General features: G+C 39.7%; 2 protein-coding genes across 2 annotated transcripts in view; one reads left to right on the top strand and one right to left on the bottom strand.

The window, feature by feature from the left end:
* Nucleotides 1-944: 944 nt before the first annotated feature.
* Nucleotides 945-7525, bottom strand: CEP19 (centrosomal protein 19). Its single transcript, XM_037037487.1, has 3 exons — nt 7157-7525; nt 3430-3626; nt 945-3107 (listed from the first exon to the last, which is right to left on the bottom strand). Exons 2-3 carry the CDS (start codon nt 3557-3559, stop codon nt 2749-2751), a joined length of 489 nt encoding a protein of 162 aa, XP_036893382.1. The 5' UTR covers nt 3560-3626; nt 7157-7525; the 3' UTR covers nt 945-2748.
* The window catches only part of PIGX (phosphatidylinositol glycan anchor biosynthesis class X), a 34895-nt gene continuing 19007 nt past the window's right edge, over nt 4082-19969 (top strand). Inside the window, exons 1-4 of the mRNA XM_037037476.1 lie at nt 4082-4092; nt 7136-7415; nt 7520-7715; nt 12507-12570. Of these exons, the coding sequence (XP_036893371.1) occupies nt 4082-4092; nt 7136-7415; nt 7520-7715; nt 12507-12570 (551 nt within the window). The remainder of the gene's footprint in view (nt 4093-7135; nt 7416-7519; nt 7716-12506; nt 12571-19969) is intronic.

The following is a 19969-nucleotide window of genomic DNA, read 5'->3' as shown; positions in this document are numbered from 1 at the left end:
CTTCTCTATATATGACACAAAATGCAGAAGTATAGAGAAAATATCGATCAATTCGACTTGAAAAACATCTGACTGAAAAAAATATGAGCAAAGTCAAAACAAATGACAAAACAGACCAAGAACTGTTTTCCTTAATAAAGAACTTCTTACAAATTAGCAAGAAAAAGACCAGTAACCGAAAAGAAAAATGAGCAAAGGACATAATAAGTTATTTTATTAAAAATAGATCTTATACTCACTGCCACTCATAATAAAAGCAATGCAAATTAAAACTATGAAATACCATTTTTTAAATTATAAAATTGGCACAGATCAACAAGTTTGTTAACTTGATAAGCGTGTAAGGGACACAGGACTCATGTATTGCCGATATTTAAGTTGGTACAACTTCTGTGGTAAGTACTGCCCATTGGTAAAATACGAGGTTTGTTCAGAAAGTATCCAGCTATGTAATATGAAAAATAGATATATTTATTGAAGAAGATACAAGATAGAAGAAATGTTGTACATAGGACAATAATGCTTCAGTTGCCTTCAAAGTAGGCACCTTGGGACCTCACACAGTTCTCTGATCTTTGTTGATTGCAGCCCATAGGTATTCAACCTGCTCAAGAGTTCTGCTTATTGCAAGCCTTCCAGAATATGGATCACTTTCAACAGATTCTCGATCATCTGAAGCATTGTGCCACACTTTAATTTGCACTGCACTCATCGCATTGTCCCAGAAAGCCTTTGGAATCATCTGAATAGTTTCGTGGAGGAATGTTTAAGCTTAACACAAAATTTGATGCAGATTCGTTGCTCTACTCACTCAGTCATTTTGAATGTGACGGCCACACAGTACACATGCTCACTCAGCAGCATCTCCCACCCCCATTGACTAGTACAGTGAAGTTGTCATTGTTCACACATGCACATTCCAGTCCACTCTCCTTGGCTGCCAGGTTACGTTGGTGTTGCACAAACCATTCTCATTACATAAACAGTGGCTACACTTTTTTCAGACAGACCTTCATGTACTCCAACTGGATCTTCTACCATTTTCTCTTGCTTCATCTGTATTAGCCACATCACTCTCCTTGCTGTCCCTCAACTATGCCAAGCACACTACCCTGTGACCTATGCACTTACCTTTCTCCACTACCCCTGAAATGCACATTTTTCCCTACTTCCTTCAGGCCTTTGCTCAAATGTCACCTCTTCAATGAGACCTTCTTTGGTCACCCTATCAAAACCAGTGGCTTCCATCCTCTCTGACCACTTATCATAGGACATTACTGTGTGTATTTGTTTACTGTGTCCTCTCCAACTAGACTGTAAACTTTATAAAGGCAAGGACTTTGTTGTACATACTGCTGCATCCCCAGGCTCTAGAATAGCACATGCTCAGCACATAGTAGGTTCTTATATGGTACAGAGTACTGAATGAATGAATGAATGAATGAACCTGTTTGGAGGAAAACTTAGCAGTATCTATGAAAATTTAGAATGCACATATCCAGCAATTCCCCTCTATGCATTATTTATAGTCATGTACACATATAAAATAGAGAATGTACAAGGTTATTTGCATTGTTTGTAACAGTGAAGGAGAAAACAATCTAAAGTCAACTTTTAAAATATATCATCTACATCTATAAACTAAAATACTATGCAGATGTAAAAGAATCTCCAATTTTGAAAATTCTTTTGCCACCTTTGGCAAATATACGTGAGTCATGACCATCTTAAGTCCCTGGTGGTGTCACTGTAAGAATGATCCCTTTAATGGGGGCTTTTAATGGTAAAGAGAGTAGAAACAGACAGAAAGAACAACTAATTTTTATAGCTTCATTTAGTATTAATTTCCTTGCAGAAAACACAGGATTTCTAACAATCAAATAATAATAATATAGCAAGAAGAAAGATCTATACACATATAACCTCGTTCAACAAAAATCTTTGTACATACAAATTAATGAACAGGTCCAAACTGGCAGTACCTATTGTTCATTTATTATGGGTAGAGTTCCCATTTTACAAACAAACCTCTGACTTATGGGAAGAGGTTCAGGGTTTCAGAATGTCTTTGGTTTACATTTCCAGATACCAGAAGGGCAGAATCCCCCTGCTGTCCATCAAATTACATGGACTTGCTCTTCTACTCCAGAATTAAACACTTGTAAAACAGAGTTAAATGTATATAAAGACATAATGTATACCAGATAATCCCCTTGTAACCATACACACCCTCTAATCTTATCAAATTATAATTTGCTTACTGTACCCTTCCCCTCTTTTTCCTCCCAATTTCTCTCATCTGGAACCCTCTATAAGCTTCTATCCAAATACTACCACTTCAAGGGCCAGGCAAAGTCCCATCTTGCCACTGAAGGACCAAGTCTTCCCTGACTATTCTGCCCCTCAGTAATCTAGGCTCTGACCCTTTTTCATTTTTTATCAATCATCTGGTTTTAATCTTTTTTGATGCCTAATTCTGTTAATTAGGTTTTCACAAGTTTTTTACCTATCTTCCAATTAGATTGTGAGCTCCTTAAAGTCAGATTCCTATGTTCTGATTTTTCTATATTCCTCATGCACCTACATAGTAGATTTTCAACACGTCTTGGTTTTGCAAAGTTACATGGTCAATCCAAATATGACCCAACGTGTACATTTAGTGTTCTTTACAGATTTTTCTAGAACTGATATATATTCTCTGTATAAACATGGAGTTTCTGTTAGCCCAATAAATGTTTCTTTTGGCGATCAGAACTCATCTGCTGACTCTGTATCCCAGCCACAGGACTGCAGTTCATCCTGTGGAAACTCAACTTCGATGTCATAAACAAAATTTGGATCATCCTTCTTCTTCTGATTTTTCTCAAAAAGTTCATCCATTATGCGCTTCCTTTTGGCAAGTTCCTTGTCATCTAGTTTGTTCAGGTCTTCCTCAGGATCAATAGTTGTTTCCCGTCGAATTTGTTCCATTGTTTCTGCCAAACTCTGTCCCCACAAGTAACCTCGTAAAAAACTGAATAACTTCTCTAGCTGTCTCAGGGACACCTGTTCCAAGTAACTCTTGTGTCGTGGATTATTCTTTAATTGTTCGGCAGCTCTGTTGCAATCTAAGAGAGAAACAAAACTATATTCCACACAGAACCTATACACCACAAACTATTGGTGCACTGCAAACTACTGACAGCATTATCTGCCATTATAGCCAAGTAGCAAAGTGGCTTTTTGAGAACAATTTATTCTGCAGAACTATTCTTTTATATTGAGCTTTGAGTGTGGCAGAGAAAGGAGGGATGTATTTTTTAGTTTTGTAACCTAAGAGGTCTGTTTAACTCTGAATGCCATGTCATACCATAAGATAAGACTCAAATCATTCTTATTAAGTGATTTAGAGAATATTTAAGACAGGAGGCATGATAAAACATGCAGTACCTGAAAACTTTGAGAAGTTTCGTACAGGCATAATACGCTGGCGATTTTTCCCCTTCATTTCATTCTCATAGATTAAGATAATAGCTGGAGGCTGGAATCTAACTCCACATTTCTTGGCAGTGCACGTCATTCTCACACACTCTTCAGTGTAAATCAGAGGAAATCTGATGAAGATGTGTTAGTCACATAATGACTTCCTGAAAAAGAGAAAAAAAATTACCAGAAGTGTTGGATAAATCATACTCCTCCCTATCCCTCTTCCTCAGCATATCTGGCTCTGGTCCAGATCTAGATCAGTTCTAGAGATGGATGATCAGCCTATCAAGCTCGATATTTCAAGAATTACCCCTGAAAGTTCAGTTTGGCCCTTGGTTAGCCTTAGTCTGTTGGGTCCCTGACTCATTGAGGGCTGTAGCTATAGTCACACATGAGCTTAGAAATGCAGCTCAGTTTTGATTTCTTAGTGTACTGTACTCTTATCCAAAGTTTATATATGAACCCATGAGTCAGCCCAAGAACTGACTTATAGGATCTTTTTTATTTACCAATTAAACAAGTGTATACAAGCATGCTCTATAATCTTAAACATTATGTCTGGAGGGGTTCACCAGACCAAATCTGTTTACCTTGCACTTTCCCAATTATTGTACTCATGGAGTTTTGGTAATTACTTTTTTAAAAAGATTTTATTTATTTATTTTTAGAAAGACGGGAAGGGAGGGAGAAAAACATCAATATGTGAAAGAAACATTGATGGGTTGCCTCTCACACGCCCCCAACCAGGGACCTTTTCTGTAAACCTGGCAGGTACCCTTATAAGAATCAAATCAGCCACCTTTCCCTTGACAATGCCCAACCCAGTGAGCCACACCATTCAGGGCTGTAACTGCTTATTTAATCATTTTTTCCCTTCTATTCTATATGCTCCAAGAGGGCAGGGATTATGTCCACTATTTACCACAATATCACAGTGCAATACCTGGAATATTGTAGGCATTCTGTACATAATTAATTCAACATATTCAAATAAGACAGCCCGTGTACATCCTGTAAGTTTTTACAGTCTGTAAGTATGATAAAAAAGGCAGGCCCAATGCAAAATCAGCCTATACTTATACATGGCAATAAGGTTTACATGACTTTTAGTTCAACCTATTTGTCTCATTATATGATTTTTTTCAGTGACAAGAAATACAACTACCTTGTAGGTTAATACTTTCTATTCCCTTTTCCCTCCCCTTCCCCCAATGCCAAAGTATATTTAATTATAGGGACTATTTTAGATGTGACTGTATTATTCCCAGGAAAATTTGCAAATATCAAGGAACCTAGAAGTAAAGCAACATAGGGTAACCATACACTCAGTTCCGTCACTGAATCGCTATAGGAACATAGTTATTTAATACATGTTCACTATAGAAAACTGGAAGTGATGGTGGGATGGAGTACAGGGAACCTATCCACATGGCATGGCGAATGTAACCCAGCCCCTGACTCGGAAAACCCAGGGGGGAGCAAGTTAGCACACAGGAACCAAGCCCATGGATTTGTTTTTCCATGGGGAATCAGGCCTGCATTGTACCTAGGCTGCTACGAGGTTTGCTTTTTGCTAAAACTCCCTCATCCTGAATTGAGGCGACAAACGTTTACTGCATATCTTTAAAGAAACTCCCTAAAATCTATGCTAAACCTCCCAAGGATGGAGTATAACTAGGGCAACCACTCTTCCCCTTGCATCTGAAAAATCCTTTTCTTTGAAGTAATTAGCAACATTTTTTCCTTTGTTATCTGTAAAAGGTAACCACCTAAAGTGAACCTGTGCATAGTAAATGAAGACCAGCCTCAATGTAATGTACTCAGAAAAGCAATAAAAGCCTGTCCAGGCAGGGGTCGGGGCTCTCCTCTCAGAGAGCGGCCATGCCATCCCTTCTTCTCCACAGACTCCTCTAGTTCATGTAAATTTGTTCGTCCCAGACACAACACACGTACCCCGCAGGCCTCGAGTACACATCAACAGGGGGTGGAGGAAATATATAAAATAAGCACCCTTGATTCCTTCCAGTCTTTTTTCTAGACCTAGTTTTATTTTTTTAACTATAGTATGTTCTTTTATATTTCACATACTATTAAATTTAAACAACCTTTCAAATTTAATAACCTATGTAATTTTGTCATTAAACATTCTACTAAAATGTGAATATTTATATTACTGCCAAATTTCCTATGGATATACCAAAATGTCTAATATTCACCCCTTATTGCTGGATGTGAGAATTTTGTACTTAGAAAATTAATACTATGTACCCCTGGCTGGTGTAGCTCAGTGGATTGAGCGCGGGACTGCGACTCAGACGATCGCGGTTCGATTTCCAGTCAGAGCACATGCCTGGGTTGCAGGCCAGTTCCCTGCAGGCCAGTTCCCAGCAGGGGATGCACAAAAGACAACCACACATTGTTGTTTCTCTCCCTCTCTCCTTCCCTTCCCCTCTAAAGATAAATAAATAAAATCTTTAAAAAAAAAGAAAAGAAAATTAATACTATGTAAAAAAAAGCTTTTTCAAATTTCTGTACTCTGCCCCTGACTTAATGCAATGATCCCACTCGACCCCCTCTTTCTTCTTCTTTTTTTTTTACATTTTATTTGTTTATTTTTAGAGGGGAAGGGAATGAGAGAGGGATAGAAATATCAATGTATGGTTGCCTCTGGTGTGTCCCCTGCTGGGAACTGGCCTGCAACCCAGGCACGTGCCCTGACTGGGAATCCAACCTAGATCATCTGGTTCACAGGCCTGCGCTCAATCCACTGAGCTACACCAGTCAGGGATTCTTCTTCTTCTTCTTTTTTTGAAACAAACAACAAACAAATAATCCCAGTTCATCTCACTAAAATCTGGTACGTTAGCAAATTTTCTAGGAGATTCCACTGAGCACAAATTCTACACACTCAAGCAAATGGCTGTACTCATGATGTATACAATTGATACTCAATGTAATTTTGACTACAGACGTTTGTATATTTTTAAATTAAGAAATTCATTTTTACTAATGTTTGTATTCTGTCTAAAATGTAAAAATAAGTCTGAGACCTATAATAAATCTACTGTCCTCCTCTCTTCCCCTCTCTATAGACAACCAGTTTCAATTCTTTCAAGAGTTTCTTCCGAAATTTAGCTCTATAGTTCATCGTAGCATGCTTATTCTGCTATTTTCAGTTATTTTCTGACATCTTTCCTCTTTGAGACATTCGTCCTACAGCCCTCTGTTCTGCTCCAACCTGCAATGGACACTCTCTCGGCCTACTTACAGATTCAACTCAATGGATGAAGACAAACGAACGCTTCTTCCTAGACACTAAGACTCTCCCTCCCCCACTCCCCGCCCCGCCCCGTCCCAGGGAACAGTGACTGCCAGAATCTAGCCAAGCATCCCCCACAGTGTACGGATTCTGCCATTGTGAAGACAGACGATCCTCTCCCTGCTCAGGTCTCTCCCAGTGAAAGATTTTTTTTTTACCCTTAGAGAAGTACAGTAAATGCATTTTCTCCAGCAGGACATCATCTAAAACCTCCGTGAGGGGGTTGTTTCCATCCAACTACAGTGCACTGAGAAGCACCTGACTCAACTTTGACACCCGGCAGAGCCTGGCACTGCAGTAAGAGGTGACAGCCACAGTCCTACACGACTGTGGAGTAAAACTCTCCAGCAGGAGGCCCGAATCCACAAATACCTGGAGGTGGAGGTCGAGGACAACAACTAGGCGATCCCGATCCGCAGCCAGCGTGCCTAGGCCACCGTCGGGCTCCGGGCCCAAGAAACCGTTCCCACCGAAAAAGCCCCGGTGCTCTCAAAGGCGCTTGCGCCTCTCCTTGCCCCGCCCCCAACCGGAACAGCAGGGGGCGGGGCTCGCGAACGCTGAGAGCGAAGCGCGGGTCTCCGAGTGTCGCCTTTGGAGAGTCTGGAAGTTTCGGGCGCCGGGCCTTCGAGGAGTAGTGGCGGGGAACGGGAGGCTGAAAGCGTGCGGACACCAAAGGCGTGTGTGCTCGTAGGCTTCCGTCCCAGTCACTAACTCCTTAGCTGCGCGCTCTAGTAGCCGCGTGAAGCGTATGCGGGTTTCTCCTTCCGCATTTCGCCTGGGCGCGCTCCTCTCCGGCGCGAGTTCTTCGGCGTCCTGGCTGCCCCTGCCTTGGTCGTGGTGGTCCGAGTGCTGGCTTGGATATTCCTTTGGGAGTCGGCTGGGCTCACCTGCACAACAGCTACCACCCTCAATGCCGCACCTACCGACGCGGGTAAAGGGAAGGACATGTCTGCGGGAATGGGGGCCGGATTTGAGGGCCAAGGGGGTGGGCCGCAGCTCGCACTCCGGAGTCCTCTCCCTTAAGCAGTTTGCAAAGGTCGGTCGCTGTAACCCGGCGCGCGACCCTAGAACTGTGTGCTGAGCTGGAAGAGGTTAAAAACAGAGTCCACGTATCTCCTCTTCTGTCACTGCACTCACGCCCGCACAGCTCTGTGGACTCTGGAGAGTCGGGATCTGTTGTTCCGAGGCAGGACTGGCCACTCTGTTACTAGAATATTGTGAAGGAAGTACAGCCTTGAAGCGTCTTGGGATGCATGAAGTTTCTTAACAGGAAGGGTCCAGCAAGGCTTCCGTGCCCTGTGAGGAGTGAGAATCCCAATCCAGAATACAGAGACTAAGGGAGTGGGAAGACTGACTAATTTTGTCTTACAAACATTAAAAAAAATTTTTNCTCTGGAGAGTCGGGATCTGTTGTTCCGAGGCAGGACTGGCCACTCTGTTACTAGAATATTGTGAAGGAAGTACAGCCTTGAAGCGTCTTGGGATGCATGAAGTTTCTTAACAGGAAGGGTCCAGCAAGGCTTCCGTGCCCTGTGAGGAGTGAGAATCCCAATCCAGAATACAGAGACTAAGGGAGTGGGAAGACTGACTAATTTTGTTTTACAAACATTAAAAAAATTTTTTTCACTCATCCCAGGTGTTTATTATTTATTTTTAAATTATATTTTATTGATTATGTTCCAGTTTTTCTCCCTTTCCCCCCTCCACCCAGCACCCCTTATTCCCTCAGGCAATCTCCCCATCCCATTGTCCCCTGTCCACCGGTCATGCATGGAAGTCCTTTAGCTACTCCATTGCTTACACTCTACTTTTGGGGTAGGGTTTCTTTATCATTCCTGTCTAGGCAAGCGAGTTGATTGATTTCTTTGGGCCCCAGAACGTGGCTGGAGTGCTGTACTAGTTGTGGTTCCAGCCTTCCTAGAGCTTTCATTGTGGTGGGGGAGACAGATTCCTGCAGTGATAATTAGATAAATTATGATTTTGATAAGGAAAGGAAAGGAAAAAAAACCACGTGAGTTTCTCCATCTGGAAAATGAGCATATTAGACTGGTGTCTGTCAATCAATGCAGTTCTGCTTTTGTATGTTTACATATTTATTATGTTTCAAAATTTATATGAAGAAAAAATTTTGAGGCCAAAAAGGTTTTTTTAATGTTTTGTTGATTATGCCATTGCAGTTGTACCATTTCTCCCCTTCATTCCCCTCCACCCTGCACACCCAGTCCCCCCATTACCCCCTTTAGTTCATGTCCATGTGTCACAAGTTCTTTAGATTCTATATTTTCCATACTATTCTTGTCCTCCCCCCTGTCTATTTTCTACCTACTGTCTGTGCTTAGTCTCTGTACCTTCTCCCCTGCTTCCTCCTCCCACTCTCCTGTTGCTGACCCTCCATGTGATCTCCATTTGTATGGTTCTGCTCCTGATCAAGCTGTCCTCTTGGTTTGCTTTTGTTTTGGGTGTGGTTGTTAATAACTGTGAGCTTGTTGTCCTTTCAGTGTTCATATTTTTTGTCTTCTTTTTCTTAGCTAAGTCCTTTTAACATTTCATATAATAAGGGCTCGGTGATAATGAACTCCTTGAATTTGACCGTATCTGAGAAGCACTTTATCTGCCCTTCCATTCTAAATGAAAGCTTTGCTGGATAGAGCCATCTTGGATGTAGGTCCTTGCATTTCATGACTTGGAATACTTCTTTCCAGCCCTTTCTTGCCTGTAAGGTCTCTTGTGAGAAATCAGCTGACAGTCTGATGAGAACTCCTTCGTAGGTGACTGTCCCCTTATCCCTTGCTGCTTCTAGGATTCTCTCCTTCATTTTCATCTTGGCTAATGTAATTCTGATGTGCCTTGGTGTGTTCTTCCTTGGGTCCACCTTCTTTGGGACTCTCTGAGCTTCCTGGACTTCCTGGAAGTCTATTTCCTTTGCCAGATTGGAGAAGTTCTCCTTTATTATTTGTTCCAATAGGTTTTCCACTTGTGGCTGTTTCTTTCCCCCTTCTGGTACCCCTATAATTCAGATGTTGGAACGTTTCAAGATGTCCTGGAGTTTCCTAAGCCTCTCCTCATTTTTTTGAATTCTCGTTTCTTCATTCTTTTGTGTTTGGTTGTTTTCTTCTTCCTTCTGGTCCACTCCATTGATTTTAGTCCCAGTTTCCTTCTCATCACTATTGTTTCCCTGCGCATTTTACTTCATATCACTTAGTGAAGCCTTCATTTGTTCCTCTAATTTGTGACTAAAATCAACCAGTTCTGTGAGCATCCTGATCACCAGTATTTTGAACTGTGCATCCGATAGGTCGGCCGTCTCTTTGTTGCTTAGAAGTATTGGCTCTGGGGTGTTGAGCTGTTCTGCTTCTTGAGCCATAATGTTTTGGTGTGTTTGCACTTACTACGTATGAGGTGCGGAGCCTTAGGTGTTCACCAGGGCAGGGAAACCCAGTTGCTGGGTCATGATGCTGTATGTAGGGGCGAGGTCAGAGAGGGGCAATGGCGCTGGTTCCACGCTCTCTCTTGGATTTCGGTCCCCTCTGCTGCTTCCCACAAGAAAATTGGGCCCTTCTGGTGCTAGATCCCAGATGTATGGGCTTGTGCACCCTCCAGAACCTTGTGGGTCTCTCCAACGAACTCTCTGTGAGCCTAGGAGCCTCTCCTAGCACCTTGACCCCCCAAAGATTTTCCAATTGGTGCTTTTAGGCTTTATTTCCCAGCACTGGGGCCCTGGGTTGTGCAGTCTGTCTCGCTGTTCACTCCTTTGCCCGGTTTATCTGAGTGTGAATGTGTGACCAGGGTCAGCCAGCCGCCTTGCACCCTCACTGGGTCTGCCCGTTGCCACCCTCTGCCTGGGGTCTGCCAACTGCCGCCTGCACACCTGGGTTGGTCTGGCTGCTTTTTCCTGTGGGACCCCTCTCTGCCAGCCACTGACTCCGCCCCTCTTACCGGTCTAGTTGAATGGTTCATTGTTGTCGGACTTTGGTACAGTTTAATTTTCTCTTTGTTTTGGTTGTGTTCTGGTTTTTAAATATTTGTTCATAAACTTGGTTGTGCGAAGAGGTACAGTGTTTCCACCTATGCCTCCATCTTGGCCGGAAGTCCAAAAAGGTTTTTTAAATCATTGGACTTGGTAATATCATACTAGACTGTTCTCACACTGGCATTTTATGATTCAAAAGGAGTCAATATCCAGAGGGAGTACAAAAAGACCACAATAACCAAATAAACTAATACTTAAGTGAAAAAATATATAAGGTGAGTTTAGATGCAAAAAAATTGTTTTGAAAATGGTACTTTTGCCTTAAAAATCATAAATTGTCTAGTATTTGCTATATTGTTTTTAAATTAGCCTTCCTACCATCACCAGATGAATGTGATTTACTACTCTGTAGTGTATAAAGGTTCTTAAACCTTTAATCTGATCTTTTTTCTAATTTAATATATTGGTGTTTAAAAACTCTTATTCCCTACCCCACCCCCCTTAGTATTAACATGATGGAGAAACATCTGGATTTGTACAAGGGGTACCCTAATTTATTTGTTTGTGGTAAATAAGACTTTCTTTAAATAGCTAGGAAGGTGGAATATTTGAGGCTTTAAATGTCAGGCAAATCTGGCTTTTAGTCAGTCACTTATTTGTAAGACCCAGAGCCAGTTAGTAACTATTTATAAGCCTCCTTTGTACAAATGGCAATAATTTTGGCTGCCTATTTTGCTAGGTTGTGAAAGTTAAAACTCATGTCAAAGCTTCAAGTAGAGTATCTGTCATATAAATATTATTTAAGAAGTGTTATTTTTCCATAGTTTTTCCCTTCCTTCTCTTGTATATTTCAGATGTTTTCATCTCCATGTCGCGTTTCTTCATGTGTATTTTCAGGAATATATCTAATGGACCTAGCAACATACAATACAATATGAGTTTTAGTGTGTTTGTTTTAATGTTCTTTCTGTACACTGCCAGCTTTTGAAAATGGGATGAAATTATATAGCAAGATGCCTGGCAGAGTTGGTGATGTGAAAATCAGTAATTGAATTTTTAATGGTATGATGCTAATATTAAGTAATAGTTTTAATGTCTGAAATCTGCATGGAGTCTGTATAGTGAGATTTCTGGTTATTCTAAGTTTATAGAGGAACCCTTTGAAAAAACTCCAGTTTCTGTTTTCATTTTTTAAACCCTCCCAACATCTCCAAAAGGCATAATGGTACTGTTTTTTCAATTTTATAGGTGTAGATGGTAGAATACAGAAGTTGCCAGTATGAATCTAAAACACAGTTTCAGTGAGCTGGAATTAAAACTGAGATTTTCTGGCTCTTTTTTAGCCATTCTGTTCTTTTTGGTATCCTGGGATCATCTGAACAAAGTAATAGTAGTAACAAATACTTACATATAGTACTATGTGGTCAGACCTGTTCTAAGTCCTTCTACATGTATTTTTTCATGACAGCTAGCAGAGCAGTGAACCAAAGTCACACAGCTATTAAATGACAGACTGGGATTTGAAGATAGGCAATAACTCCAAAGTCAATGTTCTTAACCCCCATGTATATATACTAGAAGTAGATTAATTTGTAGTTCAATTTAAGATTTAAAAGTTTTTGTTTTATTTTGAGGTTGGTTACATTTTTCCATTCAAGTAAAGCTTATTAAAATAATTATTTTCTAATTATTTATGTATTCTTTCACTGAGTGCTTGTTTTATTTAAACAAAAACTCTTTTGGTTCTTACAGGCATAAGGGCCACTTGCTCTGAAATTATTTTGCAGCAAGAAGTTCTGAAGGATGGTTTCCACAGGTAAATTGCCTATACTTGTATTTTTGTCAAAGTACTGTTTCATATAATTTAGAGCAAAAAAATCAATGGTTGAAAATGGTTGAACTGAAAAAAATCACTTGCTGTTTTCCAGCTATGAGTGTAGATTTATTATATATGGTTGCAGTTTGAAATAACGATTAAACTAACAGTGGAAAAGAAAACATGTTTATTATTTACTATATAGTTAGAAGTTATATATACAGTATCCTGTTTAATCTTCACAATGGTTGTGAGATGGATGATACCTTTCTAATTTTTCAGATGAAATAAGTAGGGCACAGAGAATTTAAATAATGTAGTAGTGGGTAGGGTGGTAGAGCCAGATCTGGCTCCAACTTAGGACTACTGTGTTCCAAAGCTATGTGTACAAGTAGTGCTAAGATATTATCCCACCCTAAGTCACTATTTGTGATTTTCAAGACTTGGTTCCAAATGACCAAGCTGTTTCCAAAATACAAATTATCCTCAAAAATTAGTATTTGCCAGTATTGAAGATATTTAAAAGACTGGTAAAAAGTTGTAGAAACTGCTCCATAAGAAAATTTCTCAAACTTTAAAGTTTCTTAAGGTGATTACTCTGAAATGATTCTCAGGTATTTGATTTAAAAATTCTGATACATTTATTTATTTGTTTATTAATCCTCACCCAAGGATATGTTTATTGATTTTAGGGAGAAAGAATTAGAGGGGAGAGAAAGAGAGAAACATCGACATGAGAGAGAAACATCAATTGGTTGCCTCCTATACCTTTTGAACCTGCAACCTTTTGGTTTAGGGGACGATGCACCAACCAACTGAGCCATCCAACCAGGGCCTGATAATATTTATTTTTAAAATCTATTTATAATATTTATTTTAAAAATTTATTTATAAATTTTTAATATTTTTGAAATTTTATTTTCTAATTATTTAGGTATTCTTTCATTGAGTGTTTGTTTTATTTAAACAAAAACTCTTTTGGTTCTTTATTTATAATTCACCTTAAACTAAAATATCTCACCCTCCTCTTCAAAGTTGGCCTACATGTCAATGACTAGGAGGTATCATAGAAAGAACTTGGGGTGGGGTTATTTTTTGTTGTTTTCTTTTTAACTCAGATTAGGGCTCAAAATGTAGCTCTGTTATTTAATATCTGTGTGGTGTTAATCAAGTTACTTAAGTTTTACTACCTTATCAGTAACACTGGATAATGATAGTAGTTTCTCATTAAGGTTGTGAGAACTAAATCAGACAGTAGTATATGGAAAGCCCTTTAATATGGGGCTTGTCACATACTGCACACCTAGAAAAGACTGGGTATTATTATTAATATTGAGATAGGTGATCAAGCAGGGAAATACAGTTTCAGTCAAAGAGGAGATATGACTATAAAGTAATAAAACTGACTTTGGAAGGGAAGTTCCTTCTGAAAGGAGTTTTTTGACAAGAGTTCCTGGCACATTTTATGCAGTGTCAAGGTAATTGTGCCAAGTGTATAGCTTCTCTCTTTAAAGTAGTTGGAATGTATTCTCAAGAGAACTGGGAGATAATAAATAATGTAAAGATGACAGTATATCATAACTGATTCTAATAAGGAAGAAAGAAGTGCCTGGACAGTCTATTGTGAGGGCAGAAGTAGCTGTTCAATTGTAAATATTGCAGATAAAAAGCGGGAAATAAAACCAAATATGAAAAGAGGCAGAACCTACAAGTATAGCTTCAGAAACTAGAAGTCTGTTATTTGAGACCTTCAGAATATACCAGTAATCATTGTTTTAAAAAGGCTTTTTAATTATGTGTAGAGCATGTATAGTCTTGCTGCTAAGGTGGATGAGGAAATATTAACATTAAAGAAAGTAAAATTTGATAGGTCCTCTTATTTCTATCTTCTTGGTCAAGAAGAATTCCACTTTGGAAAGAGTCAAGCAAGCTTTGGTAGTAGGAAACTGAAGTGCAGAATGTGTAAGGGAAGTATACAAAAGGACCTTACTACTATCAATGACTGTAGGGTCTCCCCTCTCTGATGAACTATATCTCATTTCAGTGGGAGAACTTGCTTGAATGATTGCTGAACATCTGTTTGTAATCTTTGGATAATCTGGGAGTTAGTTGATGTAGGTTCTGGGCAAAATTCTAGACCAGATTATTAAAAGGATGGTTTGTACACACAGGAGGAAGTGGAGGTCTCTGGGAATTAGACTTATTAAAAACTTATTTATTAAATTTATTTATTAAAAACCTATTTTCTTTATAGAGCTACTAGATAGGTAGATCAGAGAAATGCTGGAGCATTTCCATATAACTTTTGGAATCAACTTGTAGATTTCCTCAAAAAAGCTTTGTGAAATTTTGTTTGGGATTCTGTTGAAACTTAGATCAATTTGTAGAGAACTGATTGTGAATGTTGAATGTTCTAATGCATGAATATGGCATCTTCATTTATTTAGGTTTTATCAGTTTAATCTTAACGATATTGTAACTTTCACAGTCTATGTCTTATATTTTGTGAAACATATTCCTAAATATTTCATGTTTTTTGGTGTAAAATTTTTATTTCTACTTGTTCGTTGCTAATAATAGAAATACAATTGATTTTCATATCGTGTTGTGGTACCCTGATTCCTTATGAAATCACTTATCAATTCTTATAGCCTTTTTGTAGACCCTTGGGCTGTTCTACATAGATGATCATGGGTTTGTAAGTAAAGACAATCTGTACACTTTTTATATCTTTTTATGCTCTTTTTTACCTAGCTAGGATCTCCAATAGGACATTGAATTTAAATTTTCTATTTTATCTAGTCTGTCAATCTCTACATTCTAATTGGAGTGATCAGACCATTTACTTTTAGTGAATATTGGGTTTGGTTTGGTTGGGTTGGCTGAAACTTACCCATCTGGCTACTTATTTTCTATTCCGCCCATCTAGTCTTTTTATTCTTACTTTATTTTGGATAAACTAAGTATTTTCTAAGCATGTAGTTTTATCTCTATTTTTGGCTTACTAACTGTATTTTTTTTTAGTTGGTTGCTTTAGAATATACAGTTTACAATTTTAACTTAATCACAGTCTACTTTCAAATAGTATTGTTTTACACCATGAATAATGTATGACTCTTACATCGAAATAGTTTATTTCCTTTTCTTTTTCTTTATGCTATTGTTGATATACCTTTGTTAACTTTACATTTTACTTATGTTGTAAACCCCACCGTATATTGTTATTATTTTTATTTTGAAAAGTCATGTTACATTATTATTTATTTTAATTCTGATAAATACCCATAATATAAACTATAGCATCTTAAACTTTTAAAATTGTACACTTCAGGGGAATTAGGAACATTTACACTGTTGTGTTACCATCACCACCATCTATCTACAGAACTCTTCACCTTGCAAAACTGACAATATACCTCTTAAACATCAACTCTCTATTCTCCCCTTTTCCCAGCCTCTGGCTACCATCATTGTACTTCCTATCTCTCTGAATTTGATTATGCTAGATACCCCATATAGGTGGAATTATACAGTACTTGTGATTGGATTATCTCACATAGCATAATGTCCTCAAGTTTCATTTATATTAATTTTTTTGTGGAATTGTCATATTGTTTTCAGTACTGGTTGCACCGTTTCACATTGCCATCAGCAATGCACAGGGGTTTCATTTTCTCTATCAATCATACTTTAAAGCAATTGAAACACGAGAAAAATGTTTTTATATTCACCCACACATTACCATTTGCTCTTCTGTCTTTCTTGTAGATTTAAGTTTCCATCTGATTTCCTTTTCCTGCCTGAAGAACTTCCTTTACTATTTATTGCAGTGACATATTCTATTAATTTGTGTTTGTCTTAACCTTTATTTTTGAAGGATTTACCTCCTGGATATATAATCCTAAATCGACAGCTTTTTTTCTTTTAATACTTTACATACATTGTTCCATTGTCCTCTGGTGTGTTCTTATGTTTGTTACTCTACACATAAAGTCCCTTTTTTCCTTTGATTGCTTAAAGTTTTTTTTTCCAGTGACTAGATGATAATATGTCTTAGTATGGGGTATTTTTTTTTAGATTTTATTTATTTATCTTAGAGGGGAAGGGAAGGAGAGAGAGAGAGAGAGAGAGAGAGAGAAATATCAATGTATGGTTGCCTCTCATTCGTCCCCTGCTGCGAACCGGGAACCGGGAACTGGCCACTGGCCTGCAACCCAGGCATGTGCCCTGTACTGGGAATCGAACCACAATCCTGTTGTTCGCAGGCCTGCACTCAATCCACTGAGCTACACCAGCCAGGGGAGGGGTATTTTTGTGTGTGTTTATTCTGCTTGGTATTTTTTGAGCTTTTTGGATTTACTAACTTACAGTTTTCATGAAAATCAGAAAATTTTCAGCCATTATATCATCTTCAAATTTTCTTTTTGTCACGTTCTTTTTCTGTCTGTCTCTCTTTCTCTCTGCCTCTTTTGATATTCCCTACTTGAGATTGTTGAAAGATCTCTGAAACTGTTTCTCCCACCCCCATTCTTCTTCGCTTAGAATGCTTCAGTTTGTAGTTTCTGTTATTGTATCTCCAAGACACTGGTTTGCCGCCGCCCGCGGCAGCAAGGTGTTCTCGAGGTGAGGCGATGGACTTAACTTAATTAAAATAATGGAGAGGTCCAAGTGCTCCTGGTGGCAAATGGCGAGTTTATTCAAGGAGCTGCTGGCTTATATGCAGAACTACAGTGGCCTGAGAACAATGCTGTTTTACAAAAGTTTGTACATTCCCGAAGGCTATCAAGAGGGCAAGATGTTCTCACATCCTGAGAACATTAGCCCACAGATAACAGTGTCCTCAAGATTATCTCTTTCCTGGAACATGACGCACATGCCAAGACCTTGTTCTTTCCTTCAAGGCTGAGAAGGAGAAGGTCCGGAAGATGTCAAGATACCCGCCAGCTCCAGGGACCAGAAACCAAGTCCCGCCACCGTTTTCACAGTGGGGGCTCTGTCCTTGGTTCCCTGCGGCCTGGTGGGCTCCCACACTGGTTTTTTTTTTTCTTCTGCAGTGTCTAATTGCTTTTAATCATATCTGGATAGATTTTATTTCAGAAACTGTCCTTCTCATCTCTCGAAGTTACATTCCTATATATATTTATTCACTTTCCATCATAAAGTTCATGTTTTTCTTTAAATCCCTGATGTGTTAAGAGATATACTTATAATGACTTAATGTCCTCTGCTAATTTTGTCACTGTCATTTCTACTTCTTTTTCTTTGAATGATTTTTTCTTCATTATTGGCCTCATTTTCCTGCTTCTTAGCATATTTAGTAACTATTGATTGGATGCTGAATATTATAGATATAAATGTTTTTGAGTGTGTGGATTTTATCTTCTTTTAAAGGAGTTAGCAATTTCATTAGCAGTTTTTCTTAAGGTATTATTATTTTTCTTAAATATATTTTATTGATTATACCATTACAGTTGTTCTATTCCCCTCCTTCATTCCCCTCCACCCGCACCCTCCCTCCCCCACCATTCTCCCCCCCTTAGTTTATAACCACGTGTCTCAAGTTCTTTGGATTCTATATTTCCCCCACTATTCTCGCCCTCCCCCCTATCTATTTTCTACCTACCATCTATGCTATTTTCTGTGCCTTCTCCCCCCTTCTCCCCCTCCCACCCCCCTGTTTCTAACCCTCCATGTGTTCTTCATTTCTATGGTTCCACTCCTGATCTAGCTGTCCTCTTGGTTTGCTTTTGTTTTAGGTGTGGTTGTTAATAACTGTGTGTTTGCTGTCCTTTCACTGTTAACATTTTTCATCTTCTTTTTCTTATATAAGTCCCTTTAGCATTTCATATAATAAGGGCTTGGTGATGATGAACTCCTTGAACTTGACCTTATCTGAGAAGCACTTTATCTGTCCTTCCATTCTAAATGAAAGTTTTGCTGGATAAAGCAATCTTGGCTGTAGGTCTTTGGATTTCATGACTTGGAATACTTCTTTCCAGCCCCTTCTTGCCTGTAAGGTCTCTTTTGAGAAATCCGCTGACAGTCTGATGGGTACTCCTTTGTAGGTGACTGTCCCCTTATCCCTTGCTGCTTCTAGGATTCTCTCCTTCATTTTGGTCTTGGCTAATGTAATTATGATGTGCCTTGGTGTGTTCCTTCTTGGGTCCAACTTCTTTGGCACTCTCTGAGCTTCCTGGATTTCCTGGAAGTCTATTTCCTTTGCCAGACTGGGGAAGTTCTCCTTTATTATTTGTTCAAATACGTTTTCCACTCGTGGCTGTTTCTTTCCCCCTTCTGGTACCCCTATAATCCGGATGTTGGAACGTTTAAAGATGTCCTGGAGGTTCCTAAGCCTCTCCTCATTTTTTTGAATTCTCATTTCTTCATTCCTTTCTGGTTGGATGTTTCGTTCTTCCTTCTGGTCCATTCCATTGATTTGAGTCCCAGTTTCCTTTCCATCACTATTGGTTTCCTGTGCATCTCCCTTCATTTCAATTAGTTTAGCCTTCATATGTTCCTCTAATTTGTGACTATAATCAACCAGTTCTGTGAGCATCCTGATGACCAGTGTCTTGAATTGTGCTTCTGAGAGGCTGGCAATCTGTTGGTTGCTTAGAGTTATCAGCTCTGGGACTTTGAGTTCTTCTTGCGCCATCTTTCGGGTTGTTCGTGCCTGTTCCATAGCAGGATCAAAGCCCTAAAGTGTTCACTAGAACAGGGCAACTCAGTCACTGGGCTGTGACGTTGTATGTGGGGGCGGGGTCAAAGAGGGACAGTGGCTTTCACTGATATTGCAGGGCAACTAAGTCGCTGGGTTGTGACACTGTATGTGGGGGCGGGGTCAAAGAGGGACTCTGGCGTCCTGTCCGCCGCCTGCCGCTACGGCCCTCACCGGTGCCGCAGTTTCTGCCGTCACCGGGCCCATGCGTTTCGTCCCACTGCACGCGAGTGTGCCACCGCCATCAGCCCTCGCCCCCTGTGGCCTGCGTGGTCTGTCTCACTGTGCGCGAATATGCACCTGCGGTCTGCCCCGCACCCCAACTGGTTCCTGTCTGCCTGTGCGCCTGGGTCGGGGGCCCTGTCCTGCTGGCTCCGCCCCTCTTACCGTCCCCGTTGAACGGTTAGATGTAGTCGGACTTCCGTATAATTCAATTTTCTGTCCTTTGGTTGTGTCTTTTGTTTCTCCAAACCTTTGTTGTATTCAAACTTGGTTGTAGGAGAAGGCACAGTGTTTCCACCTATGCCTCCATCTTGGCGGAAGTCCCTTAAGGTATTATTTTAAAGATTTTATTATTTTTAGAGAGAAGGGAAGGGAGGGAGATAGAGAGGGGAAGAAACATTGATGTGAGAGAAATGTAGATCAGTTGCTTCTCATACACACCCTGCCTGGGAACTGAAC

This window comes from Sturnira hondurensis, unplaced genomic scaffold, assembly GCF_014824575.4.
Source record: "Sturnira hondurensis isolate 20B ecotype Veracruz unplaced genomic scaffold, ASM1482457v3 Scaffold0023357, whole genome shotgun sequence".
Lineage (NCBI taxonomy): Eukaryota > Metazoa > Chordata > Mammalia > Chiroptera > Phyllostomidae > Sturnira > Sturnira hondurensis.
The sequence above is the reverse complement of the archived record's forward strand: the minus strand, read 5'-3'. Positions and strand labels throughout refer to the sequence as shown.

Excerpts from the sequence above, each read along its gene's own strand:
- CEP19 (XM_037037487.1), bottom strand. The coding sequence starts at position 3,559 with ATGACGTGCACTGCCAAGAAATGTGGAGTTAGATTCCAGCCTCCAGCT. Across the intron at positions 3,108-3,429 it reads AAACTTCTCAAAGTTTTCAG|ATTGCAACAGAGCTGCCGAA; the intron begins GTACTGCATGTT and ends TTTCTCTCTTAG.